At 40.8% G+C, this 25,444-nt stretch overlaps 1 protein-coding gene across 4 annotated transcripts in view; it reads right to left on the bottom strand.

Annotated features, from left to right (window-relative positions):
• Positions 1 to 1,301: 1,301 nt before the first annotated feature.
• znf516 (zinc finger protein 516) overlaps positions 1,302 to 25,444 on the bottom strand; it is a 54,602-nt gene continuing 30,459 nt past the window's right edge. For 2 of the 4 annotated variants that reach the window (XM_061673883.1, XM_061673884.1), the window contains exons 2-5: positions 19,510 to 21,765; positions 15,335 to 16,555; positions 11,495 to 11,599; positions 1,302 to 4,901 (exon numbers count right to left, since the gene is read on the bottom strand). In XM_061673883.1, the coding sequence (XP_061529867.1) occupies positions 4,711 to 4,901; positions 11,495 to 11,599; positions 15,335 to 16,555; positions 19,510 to 21,250 (3,258 nt within the window). In that variant the 5' untranslated portion in view covers positions 21,251 to 21,765 and the 3' untranslated portion in view covers positions 1,302 to 4,710. Of the gene's footprint in view, positions 4,902 to 8,863; positions 8,935 to 8,963; positions 9,519 to 11,494; positions 11,600 to 15,334; positions 16,556 to 19,509; positions 21,766 to 25,444 lie in introns of those variants that run through there. The other 2 variants (XM_061673885.1, XM_061673886.1) reach the window with 2 other exon arrangements.

Raw genomic sequence — 25,444 nt, 5'->3', positions numbered from 1 at the left:
AACTGGTTGCCAGCCAATCGCAGGGCACATAGAGACAAACAACCATTCGCACTCACAGTCATGCCTACGGGTAATTTAGTCTCCAAATAATGCATGTTTTTGGGATGTGGGAGGAAACCGCAGTGCCCGGAGAGAACATGCAAACTCCACACAGGCTGGGATTGAACAGGGATTGAACCCCGCACCTCAGAACTGTGAGGCTGATGCTCTAACCAGTCGGCCACCATGCCGCCTGTAAAAAATCTGATTCATAGAAAACAGTTGTCAACCAATATGTATAACGAGTTTAAAGAACTGGAAGGGAACATTGGGTTAAGAACTGTTCTAATCACCAGCTAGGGTTAATGTTTGGTATAGAATTTTTCATCTTTTTGTTTCATCCCATTAAACTAATCCTAATATTGGGTCAATCTCCATTCGTCAGAAAGTAACAAACATTAGGACAAGCAAAAATATTGGCACTCCTAAATTGAAATTAATGTATTAACCGATTCACGTTGAAAGCAGTTGTTTCATAGTGCACGCTGCTAATTGCAGAAACTGATGGAAATAGATGCTCTCCATGTTGTGATCGGATAAACACAAATACGGAACCCCACAATGTTTTTCATCCCACTTCTGTTAACAGTTCAACCATGGTTAGACTGCTAGTTTATCACTGTTCAGCTCATCTGCCATCTGCCAACTCCCACCATTTCCTGCTCCATTTACAGTATCTTGTGTACAGTATTCAAACACACATTGCATTCCACCGAGTTGCTCTTTTTGTTTGTGAGATTGATATCTGAGGATTCAGTGTCACGTAGTTTTCAGGATAGCTGAGAGTTAATTGGATAGTGTACTTGACGCTTCTGTGAATCAGTGAACTGCTATGCTTGATGCGGCGTATCTGTAAAACAGGAACTCTAAAATGGGAACAATTCCTTTTTAAATGTCATAATAATGACCTTGACTGCTCACTGGTTTAAACATTATGGTGGCATCAGAAGAATCTAGCTATCCATGATATGTGTTGGTGTGTGCAGAAATTGTTTGATAATGTGCTCAGCTGATGACAGTGAGTGCTAATGGCAACAGTAGGTTCTGTGAGCAGCAAAGCAGTGTACAAAACATGCTGTGTCATTTGTGATTCTTAGAGGCAATACACTGAAGGGTCTTTGGTAAAGTTCACACCAGAAAGGTGAGTAAGAATAAAAAAAATGAATCTGAAGATTGTTTCATCTAAATGTGGATGTGTTCCATCACAGTGGCTGAGAAGCGATTCAATCTGGTGAGGACAACCAGATGAAACAGTGCAAAGGTTACCATTTTGTGTGTCTTTATTTTGGACATGATGACATTACATGTTTTTGAAATTTACAAAAGTGTAACAGAACTGAGAATGGCTCAGACGAGGTAGAGCTTTCACATCGGCTTGCTGGCTTGAAAATGACAAAACAAAACAAAAAAACAACCACCCAAACAAACTAATGACCTAGGAAATCAAAATTACCAAAACCTGTCTTGCCTCTGTCCTCGTGTCCTTTTTGAAGTGATAATAAATATAGATTTCAACCAAAACAGTTGGAATAATAAGGTCTTGTTAGGTACATGAATCATGAGGTTCAATACAAATAAAAAACTCACAGACACAAAAAACTAAACTTCAAATATGTGATAAACCCCCAACCAAAGGAAGAAAAAAAAAAAACTGTGGGAGGCCAGACACGGCGAGCTAATGACAAAAGTCCTACAATTTAGGAGAGAAAGACGATGAACAATCTCTTACATCTTCATGAAAAATAACCTTGACTTGTCAAACCTTCCATGAAAAAAAATAACAAAAAAGGTGTGACAAACAGGCATTACAAAAAAAAACATCATATGTCACTAAAATCTATGCAAAAAGCTTCTAAACCCAAAATTACAAGCGTATAAGTCGTAACTGTTATAGTAACATTCTCAAAGTAACGTTGGCTAGAATTGAACAGAATGAAAGGTTAAAGCAGTAATCTAGTCTAAGTGCACTAATTATGGCATTTGGTTTTGTTCTACCGCTGTATATAAAGAGTTTGGTAAGAGTGGATTACAGACAAACCGTTTATATTAGTCACTCCAGCTTCACACTTTCGCTAAGTCACACTTCGGAGTACAAATTCCTAACTGAGGAGTTAATCTTAAAGGGAATTCTGTACAATGTGGGCATTATTAGTACTATCCTACACTACAAGGCTAAAATATCCATTTTCAAGTATTTTCACTAACCACACCCTTCGATGCACTCTTTTGTGTATCATTAGACATATTAAGGTACACAACATAGTATGCATATCTCAACAATCTGCTGGTTTTACATCCATTGTTTGTTTTTGTAAACAATTACTGAGGTTTCAAAATAAACTAATGGCCTTACTCGGTATGTCAACTGGTTTGAATAGTTTATGTGTGCAAAAATGTACCCAACACTTAAGTTCCCTGACAAGTGATGATCTGCTTGTATCCAATGAGTCAAGGCGTGGCTTACTCAATTTAGGGGTTGCTGAAGAGACAAGCCCAAAGTAGAGGATACAACAACAACAAAAAACTATGTGAAGACCAGCCCCTCCTTCATATCAACATGCCATTGTAGAGGAGGTAGGAACAACACAGAGGATAGAGGCCACAAAGCGTGGATGTTAACCATCCTTTTCAGTAGACTGGAAAACATCCAAACACCATCTGTGTAGACTGTGACTGCTCTACAATTCAATAGGGTTCAACATCACTATTTGGTAGCATGGCTGACTGAATAAGAAAAGTTGGAAGAATCCTAGAGGAAGATCCTAAAGCCCCGTTGGGACTGTTCCATCTTGGAATTTCCTTTGTTTTACCAGGGAAGGCAAATGAGAACAGTTTCTCATTTACATTGCCGACCCGGAGGCAATTCAGGGTTCAATGTCTTATCCAAGGGCTCTTCGACAGCAGACAGTCGGAGCCGTGATTCGAACCGGTGACCCCTCGGTCTGTGGACAACACACACTACCGACCACAGCCGTCCTTGTAATAGTTCTGTTCGACTCTCCGATCTAACAGTCGACAAGTCCTTCAATAGTAACCTTGTGAGAATGTCATTTAGTCTCTCTCAGTAATAAACCAAAACTTCATCTGTGATCAATTGTTTCATCCAGTGCTAATATACAGTGCAAACGGTGATAAACACAAAGCAGTTGACCAAATTTAAGATAACTGTAACCCGGTACATGTGATACAGGCATCTTGAAGTGGTCGCACGCTGCAGTGAACATACTGTACGTCATTAAAAGGTCAAACAGAGCATATTTTTACTAATAGAAATGTTAGAATGTAATGTCTATTGGTGTGAGCCCGAGCTGGCATCCTTGACCCGTTTGAGGGATTTTAACATCAGCCTGTGGGTGTAAAAAGCTTGCAGCAAATTTGGACTGAAATTAAAAGACCACAAAAAGACTACTATAGCCATTTAGCACAGAGCAATCACACTGGCTAGCAGTAGCAGAACCATATTTGTCTCCAAACATGCCCCAGCTGGCCTTTACTTGGTGTAATTTCAATCTGAGTCTTCAGGCCGCTCTCACTGCAGGTTTGCACTGTAAATCAAAGTCAAAGTGTCAATGTGAGAAAGGCTCAGTAATTTAAAGGAGTTATATAGATGGAAACTGCCGGCACTCAGCCCCTTCCTCTTCAATTGACAATAATTGTATGGCCATAAAAATGGTACACTCATTTATAATGGCTATTAAAAAGCAAGTCTTTTTAATGAGCATTAGTGCAGTCTCTCTCTCTCTCTCACACACACACACACACACACACGCACACACTCACTCTCACTAATCATCCCCCTCACAGTGGTCACCCTTAAGATTTCACGAAAGAGTAGAGCCAAGTGACTTTACCACATTTGCACATGCTGACACGCACAAGACATTTTAATGGCTTTTAGCCCAGAAGAAGAAGTCTTTATGACTGTGATGATGAGTCGATTCATCAGTTATACAATGCAGATAACATTTATCGGCTACTATACTTGATAATCAAATAATCACTTCAGACATTTTTTTTAAAGCTGATTTGCTGCTGCGACCTCTCAAATATTTTGATTCCTATTGTTTTTGCTCAAAGATTTGAAGAGAACATCATTCAATTTGATAATCGGTGATAACAAATTCATTAAATCAGTCAGTAAATCAAGTTAATTAATAAAAATAGCTGATTATAGACAGATTTCTGCCATCAGGGATACATCTAGAATTAAAAAAAAGGATTTATAAAGAAAGAGAAGAATGTTGGCCACTACAGTAGCATATCACAGCAGTTACATTAAAAAAAATTTTTTTTTCAAATACCAGTGAGCTAAGTCTAGGACCTGAGAAGGAATCGTTCCACACATCTGATCATTATTTCCAAGAAGTACAGCAAAAAAGGTTTGTGACTTAATAGTTTACTCTTTTCCCATTGTGTTATTTTAGTACTGTAAAGAGCAGCCAAGCCATTTTTGTATTTATTCATGATAAAACCTCTCCCTCAAACAACAAACAACATAGAAAACCCTCATTAAAGGATGATGGCTGAGGCGAACAAAAGGTTTCACATTGTCACCCATAAAATCCAAAGTTGATCAGAGCCTCATACTATTTTTAGATGTGATGATGGCGTTTTCAGTTGATGCGAGTCCCTGACTAGCCAGGACTAAAGTTCAGATGTCCAAGAGAGGCCTTAATGCGGATTTTGTGAGGTGGGTGGTGGTCTTAACTCTCTCTGCTCCTCGGGGCTCAGTAACAAGTTCCTTGAATCTGGGTACTGGCCGTTGTCAAAAGGTATGTGGTGGACACTCTGGACGTGTGTCTTCAGGTTCCCTTTCTGAGAGGCTCTGTATGGGCAGAGCTGGCAGCAGAAAGGCCTCTCTCCTGAACAACAAAACAAAACACACACAAAAGCACAACGTTCCAAAAGGTCATGTGGTGGCGGCCAAGGACTTGGTGACATGACATGTAAACCACAGATGAGCGAGTGGAAATAGAATGGGGAGGAAAAGACACGCATAAGCCACATTTAGAAGGAAGAAGGGAGACTTTGTATTCACAATATGGACTCAAATATTAAGACACCTGGCAATTACACCTAGTAACTGAAAATGTCATAAAACATGGAATTAGTCCACCCAACTCCTATGAGATCCAACCCTGAGACAAACATTCACACTCTTAATTATTACATTAATTTATTCCATTAAGATGTGTCCTAATACTTGAGTCCATATAGTGTAGGTTTTATTTCAATGCAACATGCCCGACAAACTCCTTCTGGAGAATTAAGCCACACAATCCTGTTTAAACAGTCCTCATTTTATCTCCATGTATTTCACTCAATCAACCCAGCCGCCCGATGGTCACCTCCACCTCCACCCGCACCCACCCCACCCACCCACACACACACACACACACCCTATCGTCTAATTAGACTGACCTACAATGGGACAGACATCAGATCTCAGCAAAAAATAGAAAGATAATAAAAAAATAAGCAACTCACACCTGAACAAAACAAATGAGATTGCCATTTAATTGCACCTAATTATCATTTTGATAAATGGAAGAATATCACAGCTGGAAAACAAATGACTCCTTGTGCCCCTCCCCCAGCATTTTCCCTGAAGAAGACAAGGGAAATATAGCAGTTATCATACATCATCAGAAGTACAACAGAGAGAAAGAAAGAGGGGTGTTTGAGGAAGAGAGCGATAACAACAAAATAGGTATAATTAATCATAAAGGAAAATAATAAAATAGCTGGAAAAGAAGGTGAGGAGTGGACGTGAAAGGAAAGCAAGAACCTGGCTGACATCGTCTTGTGAGGAAACATGGCTGACGGGACTGCCGCACTACATTATACCAAAGGTTATCGTCACCGTAAAGCAACGTCAACACTGCATCTAATTGGACCCCTCCGCCAGACGCCTGCTCCCATCATTCATATAGTGCGCGGTAAATCTCAGTCATGTGGGGCGTGCGCGTGTATGTGTGTCAGTGTGATGTGTGTGATTAATAAAGTTGAGGGTGCAGCGTGTACAAGTGAATGTCAACGCCGGGCAGATTTACTTCTGTTTCCCACTCGGCCTAAATTCTTGTCTCTTGTGACTGACTCAAAAAACGAAGAAAAGGCATTCACGGATGGAAGGCTGTGAGTTTTGAATATGTATGCTCTGATAAAAACAACTTTATTTATTTATTTATTTATTGTCTCTACCTTTGACTGCAGTGCACAGCAAATGTTATCCTGTTAATCTATTTTTTTTTTCCAACCGCATAGACATTCCAACAGCTTCTTCCCTCTTGCGATCAACTTCTTAAACACCTAACCTATAATTCCATTACAACAAGCTGGCAATTTTTTGACTTGAGTTCGTTGTCACATTTCTGTGGGGCCAATTATGTATTACTCGTGCACTCACTGTAGTTGTCTCGCCATGCTGCACTATTTGCATATACTGGCCACTCATGCCAGAGTAGCATCTGCTCCATTTGCACACTGATTGAGGAGTATCTGTAACATTTGCACAACCGACATTGTCCCAGATGATCGCACTACTCGTCACTTTAAACCGCATACACTCCTTGAAGTCTCAGCGCCCTTTGCACAATGGTCATTGCACCGGACTATTGCAATATTAGTCGTTCGAACTGCTCTAAGTGCTAGAGGACTCTGCATCTTTTTGCACAATTGTTTTTTGTCAATGTCTTTATGTCCCCAAAGTGTTCTGTAAATTGACTGTTTGTTGTACTAGAGCGGCTCCAACTACCGGAGACAAATTCCTTGTGTGTTTTGGACATACTTGGCAAATAAAGATGATTCTGATTCTGATTCTGAATTTGAACTTGTCATTTAAATCCTGAATGATAAACTTGTTTAGCTGGAAAGTCAAGTCGCTTACAACAACAACTTACCTCGATATTTAACTGTATCAAATGTAATCTTCCTTGACGGGGTTAAACATCACCGTGTTTGACATGCTTGTGCTTCACTTTAGTCACTAGTTACAAGTTTTTAAGAAAATATGTCAGAAAAGTTATGTAAAATATGACTTGTGTCCCTCTTAACTAGCTAAATAAGAGAATGTATTGATATACCATATTGAAAACACCTCTTAGTCTGATGCACTGCAGTACTACACTATCAAAGACGTATCATTGATTATTATACAGCTCTTTGCTGAAAAAAAGGTTGCACATGATTAAAATGTAGTAAACTGAAGTCATTTTTTGAAACATTTTCCTTTCTTCTTGACAATTACATCAGTTGAGCATATTTCAATCATGTGCAACCTATGTACATGTTCAAATTAAGTAAACTCAAAGGATTTTTTTCAGTGTTGTATTGGTTGTGGCTGATGAGTGGAATCTAAATATAATGCATCCAATATACCACAATAATTTGTGGCCTCGTCTCTTGAATAATCAATAATTTGTGTATTGTGCTTTTAAAATTTAATTTGCTTCCAGTTATGCCTAACATTATTCAAAGTCCCATTTTGAGGTGAATGTTTAGTTTATGCATGCAATGCCAACGTTGTGGTGTAGATTATAGATTATTATAGATTATGGTATAGATTTTTTTTTCAAAAACTATTAAAATATTAAATATTTTACATGCCTACCTCGTACCTATATCTATATCTATATATATATATATATATATATATATATATATATTAGGCTTTACACGATCAAGATTTTTGGGGCTGATCACCGATCAGCAAGTTTAAAAAAACGATAACCGATCACCGATCCGAGCAATGTGTCTAAACTGTTCATTTACTGTATATACTTGGATACTTCATTGCTAAATAAAATATAGATTTACAATAAATAAAGTATCTTTGTTCCTCTATTTATGCCAGTGAGGCATAGTGACAGACAACAAATGAATGGTCTTCTATTAGATGGCAGGAAGTACATAGAGTAATTAATGTATCCACTTTTTGTGACATTTTTGTTTGTTGGTGTGCCGTGAGATTTTCAATTGTAAAATATGTTCCCTGGCTCCATAAAGGTTGGAAATCACTGCTCTTCTAATCAGTCAGGTCAAACCAACATTGCATGACAGAAATAATGGGTGGTAACTTACTGTAATTAAATGACTTTATTTTTAATTAAATTACTTCACACACACCAAAACGTTAGAGCATGATTCAACAGAATGGCGGCATGTTTACGTACAACCATTAGTGCTAGCAATAGCTTTCTAGGCTATATAAAGTTTTTTTTTTTTGCCTGCTTGCAAGCCGTATCGTATTAAAAGTACGTGAACATACCTCAAGCAAGCCTTAAATTAACGTTCTCTCCTCTCCTGAGCACTGGTGACCATCAACACACGTTTTTCCCCATTTTGTCCTTATAATACAGTCGGCGCGATCCACTCTTGTTGTCGTCCCCACGGTAACGAGTGTATCCAGTCGCATTTGAGTTGACAAGATAAAGCCCAATGATCGTAAAAAACAGGATGTGGTGGTATCGGAATACAAGATTTTATTGCAGTAATCTTGACATATTGCAATCCTGAAAGAGCAAATTTGTCTTGTAGTCTGATCCGAGCATTACGTGTTGTCTGTCCCACACCGCCGTCATGTTTTTTTTTATTTTTTAAATAAAAAAATTACTATTTGTACAAATATGATTCCCCATGACTAAAATATTTTGTAAGGATGCCAGGTGCGCAGTGTGTGACACAAAAAAAATAAGTAAACAAACACACAGAGCACGACTGCAGGTAGAAGTCGACAACATTGCACAGCATGCAGACAAGTGCAACAAAAAGACGACACATGCAAAAGCAATGGTGGAGCTGAGTGATTAGCCATTGTGCCACATACTTGTTTGGGACCTTCAGAAGCGGTGCTGTGAGCGTCAGTACCTCTGTGGAGTCCATTAAAATCAAACCCAACTGTGGGGTGAGAAGGAGGATGAGGGTGGGGAGGAGGAGGAGGAGGAGGAGGAAGGGGAAGGGGGGGCATCTGGTTAAAAGCTCTATCAAGACCCACACAAGCATTTGGTTTTCTCCTCGTGCCACCAGCCGCACAATGAAGTGCGGCATTTGCCACCAGTGCTCATGCTAATGGAGGGGAGCTAGCAGTAATGGTGATGGCGGTGGTGAAGGTGATGATGATGGCGATGGAACTCAGTGGAGCCAAGTCAGTGATTTAATATGACGCATCTTAATAGAGGCCTCGGGGTGGCTGGCCTTTTCTATGCGCGTATGTCTATGCTGAGGACAATCGTCGGTGACAACATTAATTACAGTCTTGGCTAGTGTTTACAGAGCCCGTGTATGGATAGGCGTGAGTGTGTTAATGTTTTGTGTGTGTGCATGTGTGTGTTTGAGTGTTTACAATAGAGCTTAAGGGAAGCTGAATTTTGCATCACTTACCATTTGGCCTCTGTCACTTAGAATCACTGGCGATGCCACATATCATTCACACTCTCCATAAAGAAGCTACTTATCTCACTGTCTGCCGTGATCACTGCATGCTACCATGATGGACGTGACAGGACAGGGGAGGGAATAGTGGAGCCAGAGACAAGTGAGGTAGGAGGCAGAGGAAAGAACGCAAGTGTAGGAATCCAGAGGGAGTGGAGGAAAATATAGAAGTTGTCAAAAGGGAGAGGAATTTTCGAGATAGACGGGACAGCGAGAATGAAATTGAGAGTCAAGCAAAAGGATGAGAAGGGGAGGTGGTCAGTGGGATGAAAGAGAAATGGAAAGGAAATGAAGGGAAACAAATGGTATGGTATAGAAAATCGGGAAAATATAAAGTAATATCCACACAAACGTGTACGAACAAGTGAAAAGAAAAGAAAAGAAAGTAACTCCATATACAGAAACTCCAAATATTATGGGAATAAATTCATAACATCACAAGAAAAATGTTATAGTTTTACGATAATAAAGTAATATTCCTAACAAATGTAGCTTTGAGGACTGTGGATGATCTTGTTGAGTTATTTTCACTACCAATGAAATAAATGCATTTTTTTCGACACATCAACACCATCATCAGTTTAATGTGATGGCTTAAGAAGAAGAAATCTCCTCTTTTGTGAGGTTTGTTCAACCATCTAACACACATCACAGCTGAGTTTAGGCGAGAGGCAGCGTACGCCCTGGACTGAGCACAACTCCACCAACAAATGCTTGATTCCGAATTTTTTTCCAGGCTACTTGATTGCTTAAAAAAATAATAATAATAATTTTTAAAAAAATAAAAAATATATTTTTTTAAAAGCCTTCCAGTTAGGGGTTATGGTGCCACCTGTTGCTTTGGCACAAGCTTCACAGCCTGCAAATCTGGAAAAGGTTTCTCGTGAGATTTTGATTTTGTTTTTTGTCTTTTTTTTTAAACACCAGTGAAGCGGACGGAGATGTTTTTTTTAAATTCCAGAGTAAGGAATCATAACATTTAAAAAATAATAATTAAATAAACATACGTGCATATAGCTTTAGTGAAGTTGTCTAATAAATGGCACTGGAAGACATGCAAATGGCCTCATGACACTGGTGTGAATAAATGATGGTGTGCTTCATTGGAATGCACAATTGCATCTCTCTAATTGACATGTGATTAATAATGTATACAATTTGTCACAGGTCAGTATCCAGAGAAAACATGTTTCAGTTTAAAAAATAGCGAAAGCTGCCCAGCCCAGGGCAGGGAAGGACTCACAGACAGCCTGTCACACTCAACTGAACAAAAAGATCAGGTTTTATTTATTTGGGTACATGCAGGAATGTCCGACAATGAAATATTGTTGAGAGAGTGAATACTTCCATGCATATATTCTCCATAATTCATGTGAGTGTCTCTGTGTGGATAAATAGCTGAGAAAGTGACGATGTGCGTGCACAAGTGTCATGCGAATGACTGCAAATGTGCTAGAAGATGAGTAATTACAAGATGGGGGGTTATTTTACAAACTAAAGAAGGATATTGGCCGTTTCTTACATGTTGACTTAACTTCCTTTACTCTTCCTCTTGCTTCATGTGTGATTTGCTTTTGTTTTACTACCAACCACAAACCACTGTATCAGCGTCAACTTGCGACTCTCATGTCAAATGATTCGCAGATAATGCATACTACACTACAGTATATACAATGAAGATTTATGCTGAATCTACTAATATTTTGCCAGTCGTCTAACTAAATAAGGCAACCAAAATATAAGAAACAGCTTACATTATAATGAAGTGTAGTTAGACACAACTTCAAACTATTGTTTACCAAATCTTCTGTTAAGTACTCTATGTTTCCACAATCATGGAACTGCTGAGTTGTCTTTGTAAAGGCGTATTTACTGTGGTATCTTATAGTGGCTCCCATTAGATAATGCAGGTACACAAACCTTTGCCTGGAGAGTGTACATTATCAATATGCCGTGTAAGCACATTATAAGGAATAGGAATATTTGTATGCTAGGGAGTAGTGCAGAGGTATAAATGGCTATTTACCTGTATGGGACCTCATATGAGTGCGCAGGTGGCTGGGCTGACTGAAACTCTTCCCACACTCGTGGCAGAAATGCTGTCCCTGTCGCATGAGAGACCTCAGCATCCCTAAAGACAAACACGTACACATTTGCAGGGCTGGCATGAATCAAGACGTTAAATACTGTATTCGTAGTTTATTTTACTTTCTCCAGAGATATGTAGATATTCCAGGATCCCAAGATTTTTACTGTCATAGAGATATTAAATTAACCATTTTGATTGATCCATGGTAGCTCTACGACTGCACTGCATCATTCTGGGAGTTATTTGTGGCTTTAACTAGCTAAATGAGAATGGCATATATTATTGAACACAAATGGCAAGCATGTGCACACATAGACCCTTAGTGGTGCTTAAGCACCTGCTCTTTTGCCTTGGATGAACAAAAGTGCCCTTTTTGCTGCAGCCCTTTTTTTCTTCATTCATCAATACTGTATTAAAAATATAATAATAATTACCCTCTCTGTCATCAATTCCACCCAAAGTGTTTTTATAAGAGGGGCATTTATTTAAGTCCTTGGGAGAACTGTACGTACAGTATGCTCCCACCTTTATTTATTTGGAGTTAATCAGAGGCAGTTTAAATGTTGGCAGGTGTGTGTTGACCCATATTTAACATGAGTTTGAATATGACTGCTTAATTCTGAATATAGCCACATCCCCATTTGTAAGAGGGTGTGTGCACTTGTGCAACATAACCTCAGTTGTTTATTTTTACTACCCCTTTTTAAATGTTTTTTTTCCCCCAATTGCGTTGTACAGGTTATATGTTACAGCATATTTGTTAATAGTTGTATTATTGGTTGTGTTGATTGTGTTAACAGAAATAAATACATACGTTAAATATATAGTACTGTTTTTTTTCTTAATTGTATGAATAATTTTGACGATGGGTGTCTTTTTTTTTGGCTTAAGCACCTGGCCCCAAAAATTTTTGTGCGAGTGCCTGACAAATGGGGTACAAAAAAGGAACTTGAAATAGCATAGGAACATTTTTAAAATATACTTCACACATCTGGATAATAGTGCTCATTCTATGATGTTATTTACAAATTGGAGTGGAGAAAAACATGAGCATCATCATCAGTTCATTCCAAAACCTTGTTTGTTTTGTTTGAGGCCAAATCAAGTCGTAGAGGTCAGTAGTGTGCACACACTGAACACGTGCACATTCGCACAGAAGCATGGCTTCAGTGGTGCAGGTAGGCAGCATGAGTAGTGGACAAGTGCAGGCATCATTAGTATGTCTAATGTGTCATTATGAGCGGCTAGCTCTAGGGGCTGGACTGCTGCTGTCACACAGCATCATTTCACAGGCTGACAGCCAGACACACACACCGCATAAATTACAGGCAATTAAAACGCCCGGCTGTGATGTGCCCGCTCCGCTACCCGTGTGTCACATGTCAGGTGTGCGTGCCTGCATGTGTATATGTTTAAAGAGTTGTATATACGCGGCTTTGGCCGGGGCACACGCTGACCACCTTTACACACACAGTTACACGTAATGATGCACACATGCATAAAAATTGAAGTTGAAAAGTGTCACTTGTTAAATATCAATTGCTTCCAAAGCCGTCAATTCATTTACATGACAGGGCTTGATTATAGGTAGAGATTTTTTTTTTCTTACATGACCTAACTTTTACTGACGCCACAACTATTCAAATTTATTTTATAATCCCTCGCCTCTCGATAACTGGATGATGACCTATGTGCTGAATCAGAATTAGGGCCCGCCCAATATGGATTTTTGGAGGCTGATGCCAATTCTGATCTTTGGCTGAATAAAATTCCAATAACAATATTAATTAATCAGCTGATTAACTTTAAAAAAAATACATATAATAAATAAAACTACTTTTTGTGTGCATTAACTTACAACAATATAAATATGAATTACAGGCTAAACATTTGATTGTTTTACAATAGGTCACTGATGGTGTAGTGGTGCACACGCCTGACTTTGGTGCAGGCAGCGTGGATTCAGTTCCCACTCAGTGACGGTGTGAATGTGAGTGCGAATGGTAGTCCATGTCTATATGTGCCCTGTGACTGACTGGCGACCAGTTCAGGGTGTAGTCCGCCTTTCGTCCGAAGTCAGCTGGGATAGGCTCCAGCGTCCCGCGACCCTAACCAGGATAAGCGGTGTTGAAAATGGATGGATGGATGTTTTACAATAATTTGTCTTTTAGTATTTGTTTAACTTTACAACAACCTTTTCCCGATTTTTTTGAATATCATTATCTTTTGTCTTATGTTATATGTTTAATGTGTAAAGAAAAACAAAATCTGCAAAAAATGGACAAATATCTAATTGTCAACACTGTATCCAAGACCCATAACTGGATCATGGCTATGTAACTCTAACTCTATACTTTTGGGGAGCATGATGGTGACACTAAAGTCCAACGCAAGAGACCTGCTGCAAACCTCTTCGGTGTCCTTGTGTCATGTCTATTTGCATATGTTTACATGTGGAAAGCAGGTGGAAGCAGGACAAGGAAGATCAGGGAGTGGGAGAGAGGTGACAGAGAGCGTCTCTGGCACCCCGACTGCCGGCTAGCCTCTGGTTACTTCACTTCTACTCTGAGCTGCCAGCCCTTCTCAATGATGCACTAATGAAAGACAAGACAGAGCTGGATGGAAAACACAAGCACACGTACACACACACACACACACACACACAGATTGCAGATGGAAAGGGAGAAAGACTTAGCTGCTCAAAAAAGGTCACTTTATAGCATGTGACTCAAAGGGCTAAGGCGGATGGTGACGATATGCGCCTGGACGGGTGACAGTGATGTCATGCGTCTGCTCTGGGGCTGTTGTCTTTGACCCCTAGCTCCACACAGCCCCACTTGACCTTAGAGACACAACTGAAAATGGGAAAATAATGTTGATGTTCGGTAATGACCATTTCCAAAGCAGCTGGTGGGGTAATTATTCTGTCTCATCTCGCTCTCTCGCTCTTTGCCTCTTATGTTTCCTCTCGCCCATTTTTTTTTTTTTTTGCCTCCCCCGTTCGCATCTGTGCGAGTCTCTCATCAGGCAGAGCCGTGACCTAAACAGTTTGTGACAGCTTTCTGGGAGAGTGGAGCTGGACACGAGGCATGCCTCACAGACCTGAGCGCACCAAAGGTTCTCTCACGTCTTTCACAGACAAATATAAAAATATTCCACAATGAATATACAGATACACACACATATTTTAGACTGAAAAACACACATGGCATACTTGCTGCCCCAGATCCATCCGCTTATCATACCTCACAAACATGCACACAACTAAATGTAGTCATTTTAAGACCTCATTTTGCAGAACTTTGTCAAAAAAATGTGTTGAGTTAATGTGCTGTGTGGTGTTGACACTTTTATTTTTGTTGACTGTTCAGATCCTTGTCGCTAAATATGAATATTTACCCCTTAGTATGATGCAGTACAGTGCCATAACAACAATACTAATCGTTCATTTCAATCAAAACTGTGCATTATTATATGATATATTATTGATGGAATAATTTTAGAAACAGCTCTCTGTTGGCTATCATTAGTGCAATGTAACTAATTGTGTGGCTGGTCAGTGTACATTTAGATACAGTGATATCTACACACACGCAATAGAATCACTGTCGAGTCTAAATCCAATTCAAACTTATGACTAGTCATAGAAAATTAATATTTTATGGTGCTCAGATTTGTTGTACATGTATAAAATGTGTATGATGTGTCTTCTTCACCTCATTGCTTTGTGAGCCATATTGATCAAAATAAAAAAAGAAAACAAAAATACTTCCTTACCATTGGGATCCAAAAGTGAATTAGTAGCACCCCAGTGGTGGTACAGCGCAGACAGTTCATGGGGGCTGTAGTTTTTGAGGAAGCTGAGGATGTTGTTTGGCATTTCTAGGATTTCTGCTGTTTGCTCCTGCTTCACATTCCCAAGAGCCTCTGAGGTTAGGGATGACGATGAAGAAGTCTGCAGAATGCCACCACATGCTTGCATCGCTCCGTAGTGCCCCGCTGTGGAGCTGTGGATGACGCTACTAGGCCTCGTAGCATTAGTCTGTAGCTGGCCACGGGAGTTGGTGAGTGGTTGATGAGAGGAGCCTCTAGCACGGTTGTACTCTGCTTGGGTACTGTACTTGCTAGAAAGCATGAAGCCAAGTCCCTCCCGAGGCATCATGTAACATTCTGCCCTTTTGGAACCTGTAGCAGAGTTGAGGCTTTGTGCTTTGGAACGGGAGAGGGTGCTGGTACTCTTCTCCTTAGAGGTGGAGGATGACAGCGAGCTCCTCCAGGAAATATCAACTTTGGGTCTGGAGCGGGGAGGCTGATTCTGAGAGACTCTCGCAGCATGAGATCCTGAGGTGGAAGTGGAGGGTCTCGACAATAAAGATGAAGAGTGAGAGGACGATGATGGTGTTGTACCTGCACGACAGCCTGTTTTGTTCTTTTTTAGTACTTCGTTGGACTGGGTTGGGGGCCATGTGCGTTGGGCACGTGGAAGTTTTGGCAGCGGAGGACAGACCTTACCTTCCAAGACTGGTGGGGGGCCAGTACGTCTCCTGGAGGCCAAGTCTCTCGGCCCCTTGGTGTTGTTTTTCAGAGCCCATTTCGGCACCAGATTGGAGCTGCTACTGGTCATGCGGTGAGCCACAGTCTGGTGCATCCACAGAACCTCAGGATAGAGGGTACAATGGGAGCAGAAGGAACATTTGTGGTTTGGGAGGTTTTTCCTGTCTAGGGTGATGGGGGCTTGGCCCCTGTGACCCTCAACCCTCACACATAAGTCCACAGGGGTCAAAACAGGCTCAAGGGGAGAAGAGCAAGTTGCAGAATGAGAAGGAGGGGATGGAATATTTTCTTTCTTCAACTTGGGGTATGCATTGGGTGTGACTCTAAGAATGGGACTGGTTCTGTCTTCGGAGGCAGCCGGATGCTGGACACGCACATGAGCCAGGTAGGTATGTGACTCAGTGGTAACAAAGTCACACAGGCTGCAGATATAAGGCTTCTCATCTGTAAACGAGCAATGTAAAACACAAAAGGTCAAATATTGAACAAATTACTCATCACCACAATAACTGAAAAAAATTATACTCATGAAACACATTTTGATTCTATAACTATGAATCGAAATATTATTTTGAAACTACTACTGTATTAAATTTAAAAGATTCAGGTGTTCTACACTGAGCAAATAGACTACTGTACAGGAATATAGTTTTGTGTGCAGTTTTAAGATGTCTCCACTTGAGGGCGGTAAAGCCCCACATTTGAGAGAAAAACGCCATCGTCATTGAAATTAACACTCAGTACAGAAGTTTTATCTAGCGTGTTACAATTAAAAAAAAACAATAACAATAAAAACAAAACAACAAAAAACAGAAAAAAAGTCTGATGAAATGCATTAAATTATCTCTCAGCTAAATACAGACACACACAGGGTCACATTACAGATCCTCTCTGTACCATTTTCTTCTACCCTTTTTTTGTACACTAGTAACTTGCCATCTGTTTTTCGTTTGACTTCTTGTTGGCAGCAATGACCAACATACACTGCTCACACGCTGCCATGATAAAACAGCTGAAAAGGAAGCTTAGCAGTCTACTGATAACATGGATATGAATTGTTTTTCAGGCCACTGTTGTTGTTTTTTTCCATACAATTTTAAATCTCTTAAGTCTTGAAAATCTAATTACAAGCACATGTGAATAGGCCGTACAGTATGTGCAACATATCAATAATGTAACATGTACAGAACACACTATAACCTCACTAGGAATAACCATGCAATGACAACAAAACATTCTATATTGACTTGATTTGCCATTACTGTCAGTGATAATAAACAACACCCTGTCTAGAGGGGTGTTTTCTTTTTCAACCCCCCTTATAGCTAAATAAGGTTACTAAATGATTTGTCCATCTCTCATGATGTAATGTATTTCTACACATTCGCACACTACATTTGTGTTACATACAAATTATGTTGTTGTTTTTTTTGTTTAGTTTTTTTATCTTGGGTCCACATTTGATGATTGCAAAACACACTTTCCACATTCTTTACACAATGTTGATTTTGCACACAAGAATACAATTTCAATCTTCATCTTCTCAGAGTGACTACTCTGAAGTATACATACACCAAAACCACAGCTAGGGTTGTTAAAGTAACACATGATGTTAACTGGGTGTTGCAAAGGTAATAAAATTAGAGGTCATGAAAGTAAAACAATGCATAAAGATAGGTAACGAGATAAAAACCAACCCAATAAAAATCTACTCACACACAGGGGGATGAGGGGGGGTTTCCTGAGACAGGAAGACCTGAAATAGCTCACAGCTCAATCATGCCTGAAGAAATGTTTCTGCTATTTTTGATCACCACTGTGAGCAGGAAAAACTAGGAACAACTACTGCTAATGCTCTCTTTACAGTTTTGAGCATTTACAGCAAATGCATTAAGCCATTAACACTGACGTTTTGAAAAGCTGAGTAAGACAGCCCACGCATTTGCTGCATAGACAGAAAGCTTTACCTTGCCAAATTTCATCCACATAATTACGATGGTCTGCCCTTGCAAGGACAGATTAACCTTTTTGTTTAGCTTTACAGTATTGTTTATACACTTTATTGGTTAATGATGTGACAAAAATGTCCTTTCCCTAACTGCCATGCCAATAAAAGGCAGTGAGTTTTAATAAACGTGTTGTATTTCATTGATATGTGCACTGTGAAACTGTAAAGATAATTTCTAGGAACAGTGATTTTTACAGTGCAGTATGTAACAAAAACACATGCAACACAAGTACTTTTAAGTTTTGATATTCAGCCACATGGTGGCATCTGTTACCACTCCACAAACACTGAAGAGCTGAGGAGAAAAGTACCCTAAATCCTATTTCATGACCAGATATTTACTACCCGTTGGTGGAGTCATGAGACTATAGTGGGTGGTTTGAAATGAGCAATGAATGAAACTTCAGTTTATTGCATGTTTATGATGCTATGCCAGCAAATTAAGTCAGCAAGAAGAGAAGATTGGTTGTTAGCACTGTCATACACACAGGCACCATAATCCTATGTGGACAAAAGTATTATGCTTGAGCACACAAAGCCATTTTAGATAATTACATGCTTCCAATTTTGCAGCACGGTTGACGACACGTTAGCACATCTGCCTCACAGTTCTGAGGACTCGGGTTCAAATACGGCCTCGCCTGTGTGGAGTTTGCATGTTCTCCCCGTGCCTTGCGTGGGTTACTCCGGTTTCCTCCCACATCCCAAAAACATGCATGGTAGGTTAACTTAAAACTCTAAATTGCCCGTAGGTGTGAATGGTTGCCTGTCTATATGTGCCCTGCGATTGGCTGGTGACCAGTTCAGGGTGTGCCCTGCCTCTCGCCCAGAGTCAGCTGGGATAGGCTAGAGCACGCCCGGGATTCTAGTGAGGATAAGCAGTATGGAAAATGGATGGATTGATATGTTTCCAATTTAATGGGGATAGTTTGGGAAAAGCCCTTTTCTGTTTTGAATTTGGTGTAGAACAACGCACCGGTGTGAAGCCTTGGCTATGAAGTAAAAGAGAGAGTGAGGTCCAGGAGCACTTGTCAATCATCACCGACCTCTGACTTCACAAATGTTATTCTGGATGAATGGACAACAATTCCCCCAGTAGCTGGTATCTTCCATTAAATTTCCTGTAAGTGTATCACTTCTTGTGCCCATATAGTGTATTTATTAGTGAACAAACTTCATTACACCGTCAGAAAAATGAAACACATTGGTAGATATATGGTTGTCGTCCCCCCTAAAGATACCAACCTACACTAACTAATCCAACCATCCATTGATCAGGGCACATTATTGGACTCCAAGATAACATTACCATTTGCAGAGACAAAAAGACAAAGACATGCCCCACACCGTAAAAGTGTCAAGCATTTTTCTTTGGTGAGTAGTGACTAACCTGGAAACTCTCCTGAGTTAGCAGTGCCCATCTCAGATGCCTGGTCTCTGAAAGTGGACGCTGGCGGAGAATCCCCATACCCCGGGGTAAAAGGTCGGTTTGGGGAGCCTGATTCTGGGTCACTGGTGGAGCTCCACTGGTCTTTACTTCCGCTTTTTTCCTTGTCGCCCGCTGATGTCCTGCCCCTATCCTTTCTATGCACTCGCTGGTGGACAATCATCTGGTGACGACTGCGGAACATCTTGCCACATTCAAAGCACTCAATGAATTTAGAGGGACCTTGCGACTGGGATGGTCGTCTCCGTTCCTGGCGAGATGACGGTCGGTACTCTGAATCGCTGAGGCTTTCCGGTGTCTGGTCTCCAGATGAAGCTTGGTTTCCCAAACCAGAGCTGTTGCGGCGACCTGTGCTGCGTTTTTCTTGAGATTGAAGGGCAAAACTGCTATTCTCTTTCTCATAAACTACAGCGGCTGTAGCACCTTCTTCCTCTCCAATACTTCCTGCATCACTGGAAGGCTTGTTGTTCTCTACTGGTTCTACAACTTTTCCTTTTGTAGCTAAATGCCATGCTTGGTAGCTGCAAACTGGATCAAGCTCTGGGATTCTTTGACCCTGTATCTTATCACTTTCATTCTCCTTGACTTTTGTTCCAACAGGCTGAAGGCCTAAATAGTCAAGCAAACGTTTCTTTGTGGCTGGTGAGTCCTCATCATCACTGAGCTGTGATTGGTTCTGAGACTTCTTTCCATAACTAAGACTGTGGACTTTATCATGAGCTCTCAGGCTCTCTTTGCTATGAAACAGGTTCCCACATTTCGAGCACATTTGGTAGACAGACGCAAAAAAGCCAACAATTTCAGGATCCTGTGCTACATCATTGATAGTGGCAGGATGCTCAGTAGAATCAGATTTTGCACGAGAGCGTGATCTGGTGTTGTGTGTTTTCATGTGGGATTTAAGGAACCAAGCTTCACGGAAGCGTCTTCCACATATGCGACAGCAATGGTCCAGGATTCCTGCATGTTTCTTCATGTGTGACTTTAGGAACCAGGCTTGTGTGAACACCTGGCCACAGGTTTCACAGGGAAAGGTCCCATCACACTGGGATTCAACTGGTTCAGCCACGACTTCTTCCTTAACACGTGTCTGCTCGCCTGTGTCCACAGTGATGTGGACCTTCTCAATGTGGCTCAGGAGCTGGTCTTCCCTCTGGGCCTCATAGCCACAAAGACGGCAGCAGTAAGGCTGCTGGTCACTTATAGGTTTCTCTCTTTTCAAGCTCCTTACAGGCACTTTCCTGCGACTATTGTCTGCATTATCGCCACTGATCATGCGATTACAAGCTGAGCTGCTCTTGGTTGGACTTGTGCCTCCATCAAGACCCTCTGAAACACTCATCTCTTCTTCCTCTGCGCCCCCTTCTTCGTCCTCATTGGAGTGGTGGCTGGAGAGCGTGCCCAGTTTGTGGCTGCGTATGTGAACTTTGAGGTTGCCCTTCTGAGAGGCCCTGTGGTCACAGTAGGGGCATTTATAAGGGCGTGCACCAGTATGGCGTCTCATATGCTGTGACAAAGAGCTTAGGAAAGGGAAGCTGCGGCCGCAAACATTGCAGTCGTAAGACCCTGACATTTTGTCATCCTCACCCTCAATATCATGTTTAGAATTGGCCTTGATGGGAGTCAACCTTTCCCCCTGATTTCTCACCTGGGTATCCATCACCCCCACACTAGGATTCGTCATGGGATTTGATCTACCCTGTTTACCTGGCCTCTTTCAGGCAAAAAAGCTCAATCTACTGCTATCTGTCGTTGCACATCTAGAGATGTCAAGTTGGCCTTTTTTAGTTAATTAAAATGCTATCTGCTTGCAGTCATTCAGAGATGAAGCTGCTGTCACAGCAACTCATTTAACACTGTCTGGTTACAGGAAACAATGCCATCTAGCCATCTTCATCTATCACTCTCGGTAATTTTGGTCAATATGAATTATTCTGTTCTACCAGTACCCTAGCATAAAGAAAACAGTGTTTGCCTTACAGTGTAAACATTATGAGATAGATATCTAAAAAAAGTTGTATCTGATGTTTAATTATATCCGAATAAAGAGGGACTTTAATTCTTCATCTCTTGAGGTATCGTTTCAAAAAGTCTCGATATCATGATTATTAAACCACACTTCCTTTCTTCATTCATTTCACTGGCATCTGTCCTCCATCTTCATATGTACACATATCAGCAGTCATCTACAAAATCCACCTAAGAATGAAGACAAAGAAAGTGGAATATTGAGGTAGATAGAAAGTGGTGCATGGGGAGGAGATGGGAAAGAGACAAAAAGAAAATGTTAGCAAAATTGTTTGCACTGACATATTCACTATTAGTGTACATCTGATCATTCATTTTCTATCACACTTCTTATTCTAGCTGACTTTGGGTGAGAGGTGGGGTACACCCTGGACCGGTTATTTGTAAGTGAGTCAATTGCATATTTTTTGTATGCGGGCGGAACCCAGAGTACACAGAGAAACCATTTGTGTACACAGCCCAACAAAAACTAGATAAGAGGCTTTGACTGCAAGAGTAACAGTTAATATAAAACTGGAACAGGTAATATGAGAATGTTCTAAGATTCTTTCTGAGTTAATTAATCCTTTCAGTAAGATAGACATTAAAAATGAGGAAGATTGGTCACGCTATCCTAAAACAGATTAAAAAAAATTTAGACTCATCGAACACTTCATTAGGTACACTTACACATCATGAGCTAAAAACTGAGCTGATTATTCATTCACTCATTTCCTACTGTGTATCCCTTTCAGCCTAAGCAAGCTGACTTTAGGCAAGAGGCAGCGTACACCCTGGACTGGTTGCCAGTCAATTACAGAAAAACAACCATTCATACCCATACAACTGTACGGTACCTCACCAACTATTAGAGGCTTCAATTAACCTATCATAACATGTATGTACCGAAAGAACAAGATCCCGGATACAAGCGGCCCAAATGAGTTCCGGAGTCTCCCTTAGAGATAGGGTGAGAAGCTCGGTCATCCGGGAGGGGCTCAGAGTAGAGGAGCCAGATGAGGTGGCTCGGGCATCTGATTCAGATGCCACCCGGACGCCTCCCTGGTGAGGTCCCACCGGGAGGAGACCCCGGGGACGACCAAGGACACGCTGGAGAGACTATGTCTCACGGCTGGCCTGGGAAAGCCCCGGAATACCCTCGGAAGAGCTGGATGAAGTGGCTGGGGAGAGGGAAGTCTGGGCTTCCCTGCTGAGGCTGCTGCCCCCGCGACTCGACCTCGGATAAGCGGAGGAGAATGTATAGATGGAAGGATAACGTATGTTTTTTGAAATGTGTGAGTAAGACGGATTTTCCTGAGAAAACCCATGTAGAAAATGGGAATGTGGAGATTATAATCCTGTGAGGAAGACGTGCTGACCACATACACACATGGTTAATGCTCAAACTTTTGATACAGGTCTTGTACCTGATCTCAGTAATTGTACATTTATACTATATGGCTACTAATTGTAGATTAAGTGTGGCTGTGTACATCGCCTTTAACTGTATTTTTGCACAACATCCATCTGCATGATTGTGCAGTGATTTGTGCAGGGTTTGGGGGCTCTGAAGCCACACCAGCTGAGTTGACACTTTACACAATCGCGGTGGGGGAAGAGCGGGGAGGATGTTCCGTGTTCACATCAGCAAGATCAGCAGCGCTGCCATATTCCCTCCCCATAATGGCCTCACAAGCCCGCCTTCACTCACATGACAAGGTTCTTAAGTACACAAAAGGAAGTGTCTCTTCAGACAATTTACCTTCTTTTCTCACTGGAGCTGAATGCTGTCGCAGTCAGGGTCAAAATGAAAGGGAAGGAAAGAGGGATACTGTGATACTGTGGACAAATTTAATACCACATACTGTTTATTTACTTTGGCACAGGCAATGAGATTTATTTTCATTACTTGCTTAGTTATTGTTTAGAATATTTTGTTTTTTGAAGTAATAACAAGACTTCTGCTTTACCCTATAGGTTTACCATATTTACAACAAGATTAACCCTAAATTAGCTCAGTAAACTCTCGCCATAAAACAAGATAGACTTTCACCAACTATATTATACCATCACTGTTAAAATTCTGAAACTTTTGAAAGATTAAAATTAAGAGAGGATTCCAGAAACTCAAATGGTGGACTATATGAAATTACACTGATGCTATTGTTAAAGATCATAGTGGAGCGATTGCCAGGCTCTAATTATAAAAGGATAATTAATCACCATTACAAGAGGACTTAAGCACACGAACCATCATACATCCTTTTATCTTGCACTGAAAATTAATACCCTGTACCAGAACCACTTATTTATGTAGGCTATTTATACAATTGAAATCAGTGAAGCTTTAATGGTTCACACTGCTTACTGCTCAAGTCCTGAAGACAAAGTCAGAAGTGGGTTAAAAACTTTAAAATACCTGTGTACTGTACTGTAGATAACACCAAAAACTGAGACTCCCACTCAGTGTTCACATAGCTTGTTGCCATTTCAAATATTATATAAAAGCAGCAGTAACTAAGTCATACTGCATTCCAGTTGTATAGATAGAGGGACTTAAAAAAAAAATATTTGTTTATTTTTACATCATTTGGGCTTCCAGCTCATGAAATCAGGAATTCAAAAAATTTGAATACTGTGATGAACTCAGCCCAAATTTTGCAGGCCATAAATGTTTGAAACTGAGTGTCACACACTAATCATCGACTAAACTCAAAGCACCTGCACAGGTTTCCCCAGGTGTCATTAAATTGCTTCAATTTGGTTAAAATGTCTGTTGGGTTCAATATGGGGAAGACTGCAGACTTGACAACTGGCCAGAAGACCGTCATTGATACCCTCCATAGGATAGGTAAGCCAAAGAAGTTCATAGCTAAGGAGGCTGGCTGTTCACAGAGTGTTGTGTCCAAGCATATCAATGGAAAGTCAAGTGGAAGGACAAAATGTGGCAAGATGCACCAGCAAAAGAGATGACTGTGGGATTCAGCAGATTATCAAAAAGAGAAGATTCAAGAATCTATCAGAGATCAAGAAAGAGTGGAATGAGGCGGTAGTCACAGCTTCAAAAACCACCACATTCAGATGCATCCGGGAGATAGGCTACAACTGTTGTGTTCCTCGGGTCAAGCCACTTCTGAGCCTGAGCCAACATATAGGAAGCGTCTCAACTGGGCCAAAGAGGAGAAGGACTGGACCGTTGGCCAGTGGTCCAAGGTCCTCTTTTCCGATGAAAGTAAAGTGTGCCTTTCATTCAAGAATCAAGGTCCAAGGGTTTTGAGGAAGACAGGTGAAGAACAGAACCCAAGCTGCTTGAGCTCCAGTGTGAAATATCCATAATCAGTCATGATTTGGGGTGCAATGTCAAGTGCAGGTGTTGGTAAACTGCTTTCTTAAATCCAAGGTCACCGCAACAGTCTACCAGACTGTTTTAGAGGACTTCATGATTCCTTCTGCTGAGGATCTGTATGGAGATGCAGATTTCATCTTCCAGCAGGACCTGGCCCTTGCCCATACCGCCAGAAACACCAAAACCTGGTTTGATGCCCATGCCATCACAGTGCTTGACTGGCCAGCCAACCCCATTGAGAATCGATGGGGCATTATCAAGAGGAAAATGCGGGGCACCAGACCCAAAAACAAAGAAGAACTGACAGCAAACATCAATGAAATCTAGGCTTTCGTAACTCCCAGGCAATGCCACAGGCTGATTGCCTCAATGCCACGGGGCATCGAGGCAGTGATTAAAGCAAAGGGATTCCCAACCAAGTATTGAAGATTAACATACCGTTTTGAAAGTACCATATTTTGATTGATTTAATCTAACCCTAATTTCTTTCTTCATTTTTTTAAGACCGAGAAAGAAGTGGATGGT

This window comes from Phycodurus eques, chromosome 4, assembly GCF_024500275.1.
Source record: "Phycodurus eques isolate BA_2022a chromosome 4, UOR_Pequ_1.1, whole genome shotgun sequence".
In the NCBI taxonomy this organism is placed as follows: domain Eukaryota; kingdom Metazoa; phylum Chordata; class Actinopteri; order Syngnathiformes; family Syngnathidae; genus Phycodurus; species Phycodurus eques.
The sequence above is the reverse complement of the archived record's forward strand: the minus strand, read 5'-3'. Positions and strand labels throughout refer to the sequence as shown.